At 41.1% G+C, this 14,379-nt stretch overlaps 1 protein-coding gene and 1 long non-coding RNA gene across 2 annotated transcripts in view; one reads left to right on the plus strand and one right to left on the minus strand.

Moving 5' to 3' along the window:
• LOC127449604 (uncharacterized) overlaps positions 1–14,379 on the plus strand; it is a 64,082-nt gene that overhangs the window by 19,360 nt on the left and 30,343 nt on the right. The window contains exon 2 of the long non-coding RNA XR_007898760.1: positions 11,956–12,059. This is a non-coding gene — a long non-coding RNA (uncharacterized LOC127449604). The remainder of the gene's footprint in view (positions 1–11,955; positions 12,060–14,379) is intronic.
• The window catches only part of LOC127449544 (zinc finger protein GLI1-like), a 91,216-nt gene that overhangs the window by 14,652 nt on the left and 62,185 nt on the right, over positions 1–14,379 (minus strand). Inside the window, exons 2-4 of the mRNA XM_051713035.1 lie at positions 1,382–1,581; positions 1,052–1,150; positions 1–81 (exon numbers count right to left, since the gene is read on the minus strand). The exon at positions 1–81 is cut by the window's left edge and continues 118 nt beyond it. Coding sequence (XP_051568995.1) covers positions 1–81; positions 1,052–1,150; positions 1,382–1,581 — 380 coding nt within the window. The remainder of the gene's footprint in view (positions 82–1,051; positions 1,151–1,381; positions 1,582–14,379) is intronic.

Consider the following 14,379-nt stretch of genomic DNA (forward strand, 5'->3'; position numbering starts at 1 on the left):
TGGCGTCAGACAGGGGTGAGATAGACAGAGCGCGCTTCTTACTCAACTTCAGCATGGAGCGAGGCGTAGAGAAACAAGAGGCTGTTGCAGAGAAAGCTATAAGTACCTTATTTTAAACAAAACTGTCATGTTTTAAAAAATAGAAAATAGGCCAGATCATTTAAATATCATATACTGTTTGGACAGCAGTTCTAGGGATAGTTCACCTAAAAATGAAGTCTGTTGGTACACTCACTGTAAGTGAATGGTGACCAATACTTTGAAGCTCCAAAAAGCACATAAAGGCAGCATAAAAGTAATCCATAAGACTTCAGTGGTTTAATCCATGTCTTCAGAAGTGATATGATAGGTGTGGGTGAGAAACAGATCAATATTTAAGTCCTTTTTTACTATAAATCTCCACTTTCACTTTCACATTCTTCTTCTGTTTTTGGCGATTCACAGTCTACATGCATAGCGCCACCTACTGGACAGGGAAGAATTTATGGTAAAAAAGGTCTTAAATATTGATCTGTTTCTCACCCACACCTATCATATCACTTCTGAAGACATGGATTAAACCACTGGAATCTTATGGATTACTTTTATGCTGCCTTTATGTGCTTTTTTGAGCTTCAAAGTTCTGGTCACCATTCACTTGCATTGTATGGACCTACAGAGCTGAAATATTCTTCTAAAAATCTTAATTTGTGTTCTGCAGAAGAGAGAAAGTCATACACATCTGAGATGGCATGAGGGTGAGTAAATGATGAGAAATATTTCATTTCTGGGTGAAATAACCATTTAATGTACATAGAGGAGAGGTTGTTAAATTGAGTTTATTGTCGTGGAGTGGAATAGACAGAACAGAATTGAAATGAAAATATGAAATGGAATGGAATTGGCAGGACAGAAGGGGAAGTACAGAATGGAATGGATTTAAATGGAATGAAACTGTGCGGAATGGAAGTGAAAACCGACAAAGTGATGCCTCATATACTGTGGACAGCAGTTTTATTGATATAACACAACAGAGAAGAAGTGATTGAAAACCGGCATTGTAGTGCCTCACCGTCTCCTCTGCCCATGTGTTCTAATCCTGGCTGGTTATGTGAGAGATTGTGATGAGACGTCATCATGCTCTGGTTACAGTAGGGGGCGCCACTGCCACCTAAACACCATATATCCATAACAATACAGTTTAATCAGTTCAGATTCCAGTAACTCAATGTAGAATTCAAATTCAGCTTCCTCAAACTGTCTTCTTAATGAATAACTTAATACATTTCTGACCTATCATCTGGTTCTGATGGAATGATCAATGAGTGTTGTAAAATAATTTCCCTAATTTTGACAGTCTATAAAGTCAAAATGGATGAGGTCAACATATATATGCACTCACCCTCTGGCGGGGGCATTCCACGGTGTCCCATCATGCTGTGTGGTGGGGGTGCGTGTGGCGGCCGCATGTAGGGGTCCATACAGGCTCCAGGGGTCATAGAGGGGTTATACATCTCTCTGCTATCCGGCGGTTGATCACTGGGGAGCGCCACACACACTGATGACACTTCACTGTACAGGGATCGCACTGTTGGAGCCAGTCTACACACACACACACACACACACACACACACATTTATAGATAACATTTATAGATAACATGCATCAGTTTGAATGCATTTATATCTGTGTCTGTATCTCCCTCCTAAATTAAAGTCATGCAACAGCATTCACAATCCATTTTAACTCCATAATGTGATGCACTCACAAGTGAAACAGAATATTGAGTGAGAATGAAATGTTGGGCGGGACTTGGCTTGATTGGGAGCTTATTGGATCATGAAAAATGGGTGGTACATACTAGAATGTGGTTGTAGAGGAGGGGGATGAAAATTAAGAGGGCTTGATGATGTCATCAGAAAAGAAAAGTTGTTTCTGAGGTGAAGCAACTATTACATTTTGTTGAAAAATATTGAAGACAATTTGTTAGAATAACATGCAAGTAAATAGGGGCTGGTTTTGATTGCATGAAAATTCTGTCTTCATTTACTCACCCTCATGTTGTCCCAAACCTACATGACTTTCTTTCTTCCATGGAACACAAAAGATGTTAGGCAGCATGTTATCCTCAGCTGCCATTGACTATCATTTCATCTTTTTCCATACAATGAAAGTTAATTGTGACTGAGATTAACATGTTGCCTAACATCTCCTTTTGCATTCCACATTGGAAAGAAGCAACGTATGGGTAAGTAAAAGTAAACCCCATTTAACCCCTGTGAGTCGGAAGTTGGGAGTCAAAAAATGACATCAAATTGGACAGAAAGTGAAACTTAGGGGATAGTTCACCCAAAAATGAAAATTCTCTCATCAAATCTGAAATATTTCCTGTTCCGGTTGCAGCTGGCATGCTGCACGAGTCTGTGTTTGTAGCTTGCTAGCCTGCTTAGCATTGCTTATTCTTATACGTTCATCGTTTTATCCTTTGCCATTTTACCACGTGCTTCGTTTTTTCCCACTTTTCTACAGTTTCAACTGCGTGTATTTTACAGCGTGCACCATTTCTCTCTTTTTTCTTTTTTTTACACTTGTCTACATCTCGCATCTCAACTGCGTGCATTCGTTTTCTCCTCTGTGTTTTAAACGGATTATTGCATCAATCTCAAACATCCACTGATCAAGAACCACATCGATCGCAAACCCTTGCCACTCAAGAACAACCATAACAACAGCAACAACAAAGTGTGGTAAGTCATAGCATCCGATCATGTTATTTCTTCCTGCATTGCATGCCACATGTTTACTACAGCTTCTTCCGTCAGTAGTGAGGGATTTACATGTGATAAATGTAAGGAATTAGGCTGATGGAGAAGTTTAATGAGTTAGAGACACGCATTTGAACGCTAGTGGAGGTCAGTGAGAAAGAGAAGCTGGTAGATGCTGTTTCGGATGTGGGCAGTACAGCGAGCAATACACACACTTTGGTTCTGGCTCTAGAGCCCCCACAGCAGGGCATTTGGGTGATATCTCGGTGGCATACTCGCTCAGCAAAGCGACACCTCTCTCCCGTTCCTGTTAGGGATTCCAATCGATTCTCCCCACTCCGTGATACTCCCACTGAGAATCATGTTGAAAGAGCCTTAGTAATTGGTGATTCTATTTTAAGGAACATGGAAATAGAGACTCCAGCCACTATTGGTAAATGCATGTCGGGGGCTCGGGCGTCTGACATCAGATCAAATTTATTCATTTATGCTAAACGTAGATTTTCTAAACTTTTTATTCATGTAGGCACTAACGATGTCCAGCTTCTCCAGTCAGAGATCACTAAAGATAATTTTAAAGAGGTGTGTGAACTTGCAAAAACGATGTCAGACACTGTAATATGCTCTGGCCCCCTCCCTGCTTGTCGTGGTGACGAGGTTTATAGTAGATTAGTGTCAATGAATGGCTGGATGTCTGAGTGGTGTCTGGAGAATAGCATAGGATTTATAGACAATTGGAAGAGTTTTTGGGGTAGACCTGACCTGCTAAAGAGAGACAGACTCCATCCCTCCAGGGAAGGTGCCGCTCACCTCTCTAGTAATTTGGCTCATAGTCTTAATAGTGATAGTATTTGACTAATTGGGGCCCAGGTCAGGAAGCAGACAAATTGGTTAATCCGAATGTCTGTTAGCTGCTTTGAGACATCACACAGGTCACATAAACTACAACACATAGAGACTGTATCACCTAGATATCATATAGAGACTGTGTCTGTTCCCCGAACTACCAAACACAAAACGCTCACTAAATCATTTAAATTTTATTAAGGTCAAACTTGAAAAAAAGAAAAGAAAATTAAGATAAACATCTTATAAAGGTAGGGCTACTAAACATTAGATCTCTTTCAACCAAAACACTAATTGTAATTGAAATGATTACAGATCATAGTTTGGATGTGCTCTGTTTGACTGAAACCTGGCTTAAACCGGATGAATATATTAGTTTAAATGAGACTACTGCGCTTATTGTTATAAAAATGAGCCTCGTCTGAAGGGTCGATGAGGAGGTGTTGCTACAATTTACATTGAAGTTTTTGGTGTTACTCAGAGGACAGGATATAAGTTTAAGTCTTTTGAACTACTGTAATAATGCTTATTTGCTTTTGCCCTTGCTACAGTATATAGATCACCTGGGCCGTATTCTGATTTCCTTGGTGAATTTTCAAATTTTCTATCAGATCTAGTAGTTACTGTAGATAGAGCTTTAATTGTTGGTGACTTCAACATTCACATAGATAATTAAAATGACACACTGGGATTAGCATTTATCGCTATTCTCAACTCTCTAGCAGTCAGACAAAATGTAACAGGACCAACTCATCACCATAATCATACGCTAGATTTAATTCTGTCATATGGAGTTGATGTTGATACCATAGAAATTCTGCCACAGAGCGATGACATCTCAGATCATTACCTCGTCTCTTGTATGCTGCGATCAGCTAATGTCACTCAATCTACACCATGCTATCGTTCAGGTAGAACTATTCTTTCAACGCTTTGTTTTATTTATTTTTATTTTCTCCCTTTTTCTCCCCAATTTTGGCATGCCCCATTCCCAATGCGCTCTAAGTCCTCGTGTGACTCGCCTCAATCCGGGTGGCGGAGGACAAATCTCAGTTGCCTCCGCATCTGAGACCGTCAATCCATGCATTTTATCACGTGGCTTGATGAGCACGTTACCACAGAGACATGGTGCTTGTGGAGGCTTCATGCTATTCTCCATGGCATCCACGTACAAGTCACCACACACCCCACCGAGAGCGAGAACCACACATTATAGTGACCACGAGGAGGTTACCCCATGTGACTCTACCCTCCCTAGCAACCGGACCAATTTGGTTGCACAGGAGACCTGGTCACTCAGCATGCCCTGGATTCAAACTCGTGACTCCAGGGGTGGTAGTCAGCGTTTTTACTCGCTGAGCTACCCAGGTGCCCTCTTTCAACACTAAAGATAGCTTCACTAATAATCTTCCAGAATTGTCTCACATATTCAGTAAGCCAAAAAGTCTAAAAGAACTTTATGTAATAACAGAAAATATAAATACAGTCTTCTCTAGCACTCTTGATAGAAAAAAGAACTAAAGAAAAAAGCCTCGCACCATGGTACAATGATCTCGCTCATGCTCTCAAGAGAGCAGCTCGGAAAATGGAGCGCAAGTGGAAGAATACAAATTAGAGGTATTTCGCGGTGCACAGAAGGATAGTGTCTGTAGCTACAGACAGGCACTGAAAGTTGCCAGGTCAGATTATTTTAGAAAACTCATAGAAAATAACCACAACAATCCTAGGTGTTTATTCAGTACTGTGGCTAAATTGGTTAGGAATTAAGCCTCGACTAAACCAGATATTCCATCGCAGCACTATAGTAATGACTTCATGAATTTCTTTACTGATAAAATATAAATCATCAAAAATACTATTGGAATTATGCAATCAACTGTCACAGCTCCTCAGAAAACAGTCTCTCATCATTTACCTCACGAGTAACTTCAGTCCTTCGCTGTCAGGGGTCATGAAGAGCTAAGAAAACTTATCAAAAGCCACAACATGTATGTTAAATCCAATACCAACTAAGCTCTTAAAAGAGATATTCCCTGTAATCTCAGAACCTCTTCTTAATATTATTAACTCCTCGCTATCCTTAGGACATGTCCCAAAAAACTTTAAAATGGCAATTATCAAACCGTTTATTAAGAAGCCACAGCTTGATCCTGGAGAACTGGCTAATTACAGACTGATTTCAAATCTACCATTTATGTCAAAAATACTAGAAAAGTAGTGTCCTCCCAACTATGTTCATTTCTACAGAGAAATGGTATATTTGAACAATTTTAGTCAGGATTTAGGCCCCATCACAGTACAGAGACTGCACTTACTGTATCAGAGTTACAAATGACTTGCTCTTATCGTCTAATCGCGGCTGCATTTCTCTTTTAGTGCTTTAGATCTGCCTTCAACACCATAGTTAATGACATTCTCTTGAATTGGCTGGAGAATTATGTTGGCATTAGTGGACTGTTACATCATCTTCAACAGCGAAGAACTTAGGTGTTATATTTGATACCAATCTGTTCTTTGAAAATAAAATTTCCAATGTTTGTAGAACAGCATTCTTCCACCTCAGAAATATTGCTAAGTTAAGACACATGCTGTCTATTGCTGATGCCGAAAAACTAATTCTTGCGTTCATGACCTCAAGACTAGATTATTGTAATGCATTACTGGGAGGATGTCCAGCAAGTTCAATAAATAAACTTCAACTGGTTTAAAATGCAGCTGCCAGAGTGCTGACTAGAACCAAGAAATATGATCATATTAGCCTAATTTTATCGGTGTTACATTGGCTAAATTTCCGATTTTTGTTAATGGCGCAACTTGCGGCGCAGCATTTACCAGCAGAGAACCTCCTGGTGTATGCCGATTTAAAGAAAGCCATCTTGCAACGGGTCGTCCGGACACCAGAGCAACAGCACCAATGCTTCCGCTCACTGACCTTGGTGAGCACGGCTGCCTGTTTGCCTTCTCCCAGAAGCTCCAGGATGCCTGCCAGAGATGATTGCTGGCTGAGCAATGCGAAGTCAAGACTGTGATCGACCTGGTGGTAGTGGGTCCAGTGCCACCACCCAGTGTCACTCCACATGGCCATCAAGCTAGCAGAGGACCATATGGCAATGTATTTGGGAGCTGGCGAGTCCCGGGATCCTTTTTTTCCCTCTCTTCCCTCCCCTTCCTCCCATCCTGTTCCTCCTCCCCAGAAACAGGGAGTTCCCCCTCCCAAACTGGCTCCCCGGCTTCGGGGACTGCACAAACCACCGGTTTCCCCTGTCCCTCTCTGTTCCCACTCCCAAGTTGGTGAATCCGCCACTGCAGGCACGGGCGTTAAGTCTGGGCTGCTATGCTGGAGCTGCGGGAAGCCCGGGCATTTCCAGGACCAATGCCCAGTGATGGAGGTGGGGGCATTTGTCCGGGTCCCCGACGTGCTGCAGGCCGCCCCTGATCGAACAGGGACGTAACGCATATTTGTAAGTATTAAGGGGGGTACATACCAGGCCTTGGTTGATTCAGGTTGTAACCAAATCTCAATCCATCAATGCCTGGTTCAAGATGAGGCTTTGGGTGCTAGTCACAGAATGAAGGTGAGGTGTGTGCATGGGGATATTCATGATTACCCCTTAGTGTCAGTCGTTATTCAATTTAAATGGCAAAAGCATAGAATAGAGGCGGTGGTTAGTCCCCGCCTCACCCATCCACTAATTTTGGGTACAGATTGGCCGGCATTTACAACCCTATTGAGGGAAATTTGTGTGGATGGGGGAATCGGACCCTGGGCCGTCTATGTCAGCTCCACATCAGGATGACGTAAGGGAGGGGGACTTCTCAGCTTCCCCAGCCCTTAGATGATTCCCTGCAGGGTATTTCACTCTGGAACAGACACTAAACTTAGGCATGCCTTTGACCAAATGAAAGTGATTGATGATCAACGTCTTCAGCCAGACATTGCACTCTCATTTCTGTATTTTTTTATTATTAAGGATCGGTTGTATCGAGTGACACAGGATGCTCAGACAAAGGAGGATACCACCCAATTGTTAATACAGAAGAGCCGTCGGGAAGTGCTATTTCAGACAATGGCGGGTCACATAGGACAAGAGAAAACACTGAACTGTCTAATGGCCCTTTTCTATTGCCCAGGCATTCACAGGGATGTCAGCTGGTGAATCTCCCGGCCATCTCAAGAGCGCCATTGCACCCGCTTCCATTAATCGAGGTCCCCTTCGAAAAAATTGCCATGGACCTTGGCGAGCCATTAGAGCGGACGGCACGCGGGCATTGCTTTGTGTTGGTTCTGTTGGATTATGCAACGTGATATCCAGAAGCAGTGCCTCTGTGCAACATCTCCACATATATTGTTGCAGAGGCACTCTTCAGAATAACCTCCTGAGTAGGGATTCTAAAAGAAATCCACACTGATCAAAGCCCTATATTTATGTCACGTACACTACGTGAACTGTGTGAATTATTAGGGATTAAATCGATTTGTACCAGCATTTATCACCCTCAAATGGACGGCTTGGTCGAACGATTTAATCGGACCCTGAAAAATATGATTCGTAAGTTCATTCACGATGATGCTAAAAACTGGGATAAGTGGCTCGAACCCCTATTATTCGCAGTTTGAGAGGTCCCACAAGCCTCCACGGGATTTTCCCCATTTTAACTTCTGTATGGGCGTCGGCCACGTGGCGTGCTAGACATCCTCCGTGAAAATTGGGAGGAAGGACCTTCAACTAGTAAGAATGAAATTCAATACGTTCTTGACCTGAGAGCAATCTCCACACTTTGGGGCAACTAACACAGGAGAATTTGCTCCAGGCTCAAGGATGGCAAAGCCGACTGCATAATAGGGGCACTCGACTACAACAATTTGCACCAGGAGATAAAGTTCTTGTATTACTCCCCACATCAAGCTCCAAATTACTGCCATATGGCAAGGGCCCTTTGAGGTCACATGGCGAGTCGGAGAACTTACACAAGTCATACGCATTCTAGATTAGTGGAATGTTCTGTAGAAAGTGCAGAACAACAGTGAGGGTTTGATTGTGACACATCCTAATGACCACTAGGAGGCACCACTGTTTTCAGTTTTCTAGCTGAGGAAAGACTAAAAGGAGTCAGTGGGAATCCCCAACATTCCCTACTTTTTTCTCTCTCTATCTTTCTTTCTCTCCTCTGATCACATACACTTTAATTTCCCATCTCTCAAGTTTTTAGCCCTATTTCTCTCCTCCATAACATTCTCTAGTGTGTTTCGTGACAGTGGTCTCCCTGATTCCCTCTTCTGGAGCGGTCTAATCTCCTCACACTAATCCAATGCGGCTCTCTCACCCCCAAACCAATGCGTCTCTTCGGTCACACTGTTGTGGCTCTGTTATTCTCTTTTGTGTAAATTCCTTCTCTGTTTTCTCTTTCTCTCTCTCTTTTATCATTGTTGATGTAAACGTTTTTGTGAATGTTGTAAACCCAGATATGTGTCCATTATATGGTATGAGGGAATCATGTTTAATGGGTTTTGAAAGGTTAGTTGATTTATTTAGTGTTCTTAAGGAGTTGGGACTGCAGTGAAGTGATTTGTTCAGTGTTGGATGAAAACTAATTTTGGGATAAAACTACTCTGAATTAGGTTGTTATTCTAAAATTAAATTCTCTTTTTCTCTCTGGGGTAACCCGAGTCTGGTTTGGTCAGTCATGCGGAGAGTTTCTGTGCTCTGACCAGTAATAAGCAGCTGTCAGAGAGAAAGTGGGCGAGAGACAGAGAAACTGAGAGAGAGAGAGAGAGAGAGAGAGAGAGAGAGAGAGAGAGAGAGGGAGAGTTAGAGCAAGTGTCTGACGCCGGCTCAACATGGGTGGCATTCAGCGGGAAGAGGAGGGAGGGGGGAGGGATGAGCGAGCAAATCTTGGAGAGACCGAAAGAGAGAGAGAGAGAGAGAGAGCTGCAAAGTTTTACGTCAGTGTGCCTCTATCATGAAATCATTGTTATCATTATTAAGTCATGTTTGGAGAGAATGAAACCAAGAAGTTTTAGCTGAAGTTAAGTAGAATATATTACATTCCCTTTACTGGTTAATTAGCCACACTCTTTTGAACCAAAACAACTTGCAGGACACAAAATGAAACAGACAGAGTGGAGCATGTTGGCATTAACTGTATTGTTTATGAGCAGAACTGAAGTACACAGGAACTCTCTGGGACTGCATGTGAGATCTCTGCACTAGCAGCTCGGATTCTTAAAGGAACAGTTCACCCCAAAATTACAATGACTTTTTATTAAGTGAAATGCATGTGCAAAAGTAAAGCAAAAGTAATGTAATGTTAAAGGAATATTCCGGGTTCAATACAAGTTAAGCTCAATCGACAGCATTTGTTGATTACCACAAAAAATTTACAGTATTTTGACTTGCCACTTACAATGGAAGTCAATGGAGTCAATCTGTAAACATTAAAATACTCACTGTTTCAAAAGTATAGACACAAGACATAAACAATATGTGTGTTAACATGATTTTACTGTCATAAAATCACTTACTAACCACATCTGTGGAAAGTTATAAACAATTTTACAACTTCGTTGCCGTGACGATGCAATGTCAACCCCTAAAATGACTGTAAAAATGAAGATTTAAGCAACTTTACAGCTCAAATAATACACAAGTTTTAACAGAAGAATTAATGTAAGTACTTTTATAAAATTATAAACTTCACATTTCTGCCTTTAAACCCTCCAAAAATTGACCCCATTGACTTCCATTGTAAGTGCCTCACTGGAACACACATTTGTGCTTTTTTTTTTTTTTTTTTTTTAAAGAAAAGGGGGAACGAGTCGAAATACATTTTTATGTTAATCAACATTATGCAACAAATGCTGTCGACTGAGCTGAACTTGTACTGAACCCGGAATATTCCTTTAACATTACATTACTTTTGCACATGCATTTTATCCTGTAGAAAAATTAAAATTTTACAATGTACTACAGTTTGAATTTTTGTTAGATAAGGATATTTGACAGATCCTCTGTTCTATTATTGAAGACAACAGCTTTATCACTATCAACACAATTTAACAACAAATACATAATGTGACATTCCTTTTCAGTTGAACACACGAGGAGATGTTTAGCAGAATGTTCACACTGCTCTTTTTATTTTCATATTCCTTTGGCGAACTATTCCTTTAATATAAACAAATTACACACTTTTGCTCTGTCTTATTCTTCCAGTTCAGATGGTGAACACACTACCCACTATCCAGCAGAGAAAGATCCACCAATCAGAAAATCATGGCAAATCACATTATAAAGAGCTCTGCAGCTCCGCCCACTCCCATGATGCACTATTAATGATGCAATAGATTGCTCTCCCTGCACTCTCAAACTGCTTATATGTTTGAATATATCTGAATGTTTTACAACAAAATCTAATTATAATAGTTTCGTATTTCTTCGTTGTTTTTAATTCGATTACATCATTCGCAATGCTTCATGGGATTGTAATTCATTACCTCATTAAAGACGTTAAGTACACAGTCTTGTATCAGATTTTCAAATACTTTTTTGCTTCAAATCAAAGTTTGTGATGTTGTGAATCACCTCGGAGCTGGTTGGTTTTGTTCATGGTGCACAACTCTTTTATGGAGGATTTTATGAAATCACTAAGGAAAAAATGAATGGAAAAAATACTTCCAGAACCAAGATGGCTGAAAAAGTGGGCGGACACTGTTGCATTCTATTTGCATTTTGTTAGTAAGGCATTGACACTTTTACTACACACACTCACACATGGCACACACTGACTTTCAATGACATGTCATTTCAGAGTTCTTGTCCTCTGTCATCCCTGTGATACCCCCTGTGGGTTTAGACAGGTGTGTGTCCATATGTGTCCCAGCACATGTGTGTGTGGACAAGACCTCCCTCATGGTATTTATTGGGCCAGGCAGCTGTGACTTCATAAGAGATCTCAATTTAGCGCCTGAAACTCATTAGCACACAAGTAACCAGATACACACCTACACACACTCACACACACTTACATTCATAATCACGGTCTTAGCAAATAATTTTTTACCAAAGATACTTACTAGAAAGTGTGTATTGTATATTAGGTATTAATTGAACTATGCAGGTAGCTAGGGAGGGACACAGCCTTTACACAAATTAATGTAGCATTTCCATGGTGCAGTGATCGTATATGATGATACTTTGATTATTACCATGGTGCTGAATGTTTACCACATTGTATTATGTCCCATATTATGTATGTACGTATGTAGTACTCCAATCAGTCTAAGGCTAGAAGTGTATGTAATGTGTGCTTATGGCTGTATGCACATTATTTATAACACCTGAACTGTATGTTTGTGTTCTTCCAGTGAGTTATGGGTGTAGATGGTGTGCCAGTCTCAATGCTAGTGGATATGTAGCCACACCAGGGGCTGTACCACTATGACAACACTGCCAATCAACCAAGAAGAGGGTAAGACCCTTAGATTCCCCACTGTAACACAACAGTTTCATTTATAGCAACTGTAGCTCTTCGCCTGAAATTTCGGTTTTAAACACGATTTAAAAAATAAAATAAAAATAGCATGAAATAGCGCAGACTGATGGCTTCAAAGGAAGCATATCCCATTGATTTACAACCTCGGAGCTCATGGTAGGTCTGTCTTTAAAGGTTTATAAAAGGGCTGTCTTTTTAACATGTTAATTCAGAGCAAACAATTACATAAAAATTATGTGTTCAAAAAATTAACCCAATTAATCATGTGCTCGGACCGCAATAAGGAATATTCCACTATCAGAGCAATTCAAGCTATAAGTAGCACCTGTTTTCAGCAGGGGGCAGTAAGCGAAACTGCAGCTCCAGTACAGTGAACAAACCACACTCAAGCTCGCTTGACATCAGCGACAGCACAAGATGAGGATGCGTTCTTGCGTTCAAACACAGCTGGACGGAGCACAATATCGTCTCAAGACGTGTTTCAAACTACGTGTAACTTGACACAGTAGCACAGAAATGCTTAGACGCGACGCAATCAAAGTGAGATGCTCCAAAAGTGTCCGTCTGACGCATGTGTACATTGACACGTCCTTAAAAAAGTCCTTATGATAAATCTATCTCGGACAGAATGGATTGCTGTGGATTGTAGGCCAATGATAGACTTATGTTCAGTAATATGGAAATAAACATATTGCCTTCTAAAGCCACTTTTTGTATTTTCTTATCAATGCTTTACTCGTCTGCCACAATAATGTAATGCATTTTAATGACTGTATTTTAATTATTATATTTATCATATATATTATATTTATGATTAAATTAAAACAAGTATTTATAATTATTTAATCATTACATATTGAATTATTATTAGAGGGCCTTTTCAGCAAATATTCACATTTGCGATTAATTGCAATTAATGAATCGGAATATCATGTAATCCGATTAAACTTTTTAATCGATTGATAACCCCAGAGGCGGAATGGCCATCGGGAGAACTGGGACTTTTCTTGGTGGGCCGGCCGCGAAACGGTGCTGCGATATGCAGAAGGAGACATATGACATATCGCACGCAAACAAACACCCCACCCACACCTTCTACGTCTGTCTGTCTGTCTGTCAACATTCTTTCTATCTATCTATCTATCTATCTATCTATCTTGTCTGTGATTCTAAACTGTTGCAGACAGACACAAGGCCCATAAAATGGTTTAAAACTGCTGTTAGAGTTCCTTTACACCCTCATCTGCAACAACTTTCCTCTCTCTCTCTCTCTCTTTCCTCCGTCTTGGCTCGCTGCTTTCTTGCATGTCTCTCTTCCCAACCCCCATACCCCTCTGGATCCCTCCCTCCCTTCCCGCTGGAGCGCTGTCGAGGTGGGTGTTCTGGCTGTTATGACTCGGAGAGGATAATGGCAGCTCTAATGTAGCCAGCCGTTCCTGATGTGGAGAGAAGGGGCGAGGCCTGGGATCACGCCAACCGTGGCCAGATCCCAGCTCTTTTTTTCCTCCCGCCTCTCCCCGCTTCTTCAATACTGTTGTTTTTCTTCAATGGTAAACTTTGCTTTCCAATTCTGGCTTTGTTTTTGTAACCCGTCTCATCCCCCAAACCCCCCTCGCCAAATTCTTCGCCGTCGGTTATTCCCTCGAAGTGAACTCGCTGCACATGAATATCCAAACATGATGCTGACTCGTTTTATTTACTAATCCTGAAGTCAGCTCATTTAAACTGTAGTTGATAGGGTCACCAACGTGCAAATAATCGCTCAACGTAAAGTTTATATGAGCACGTAAAGCAGATCGTATAGTAGCATGTCAAACGTAACACCGCTCTATCATCAGTCAGATTTCTCACGGCTTTTGAGTTTGTAGCTTTTTTGATTCTGCTGACAGACGATGCACCGTACGTATGGCAACTGAACACCTGTTACCTGAGGAAGCATAAGTGTCATTGTGTATGAAGAATGCTTAGCAATAAACAGTGTTTAATTAAGGTGCATTAATGTAAGTAAATTTTATAAAGGTGAGATTTTTGCATGATGAAATGTTTCTGTCATGTCAGCAGGCGTTGTGATGGCAACCATAAACTGTTTAAGGAAAACTTCACTGAAAAAGGGTGTCGTCTACCTCTCTCTCTCCCTCTCCCTCTCTCCCTCTTTCCAGACTGGCCGCCCATCCTGTGCAGTTCATACCTGTGGTTTCCTGTCTCCCCTCACCTCACATCACTCACTCACACCTCTGCTGTCCTTTACTCTGTTCTTTACACACTGCACTCTTCTTTCTAGACATTTATTTTCATA

This window comes from Myxocyprinus asiaticus, chromosome 12, assembly GCF_019703515.2.
Source record: "Myxocyprinus asiaticus isolate MX2 ecotype Aquarium Trade chromosome 12, UBuf_Myxa_2, whole genome shotgun sequence".
Taxonomy (NCBI): domain Eukaryota; kingdom Metazoa; phylum Chordata; class Actinopteri; order Cypriniformes; family Catostomidae; genus Myxocyprinus; species Myxocyprinus asiaticus.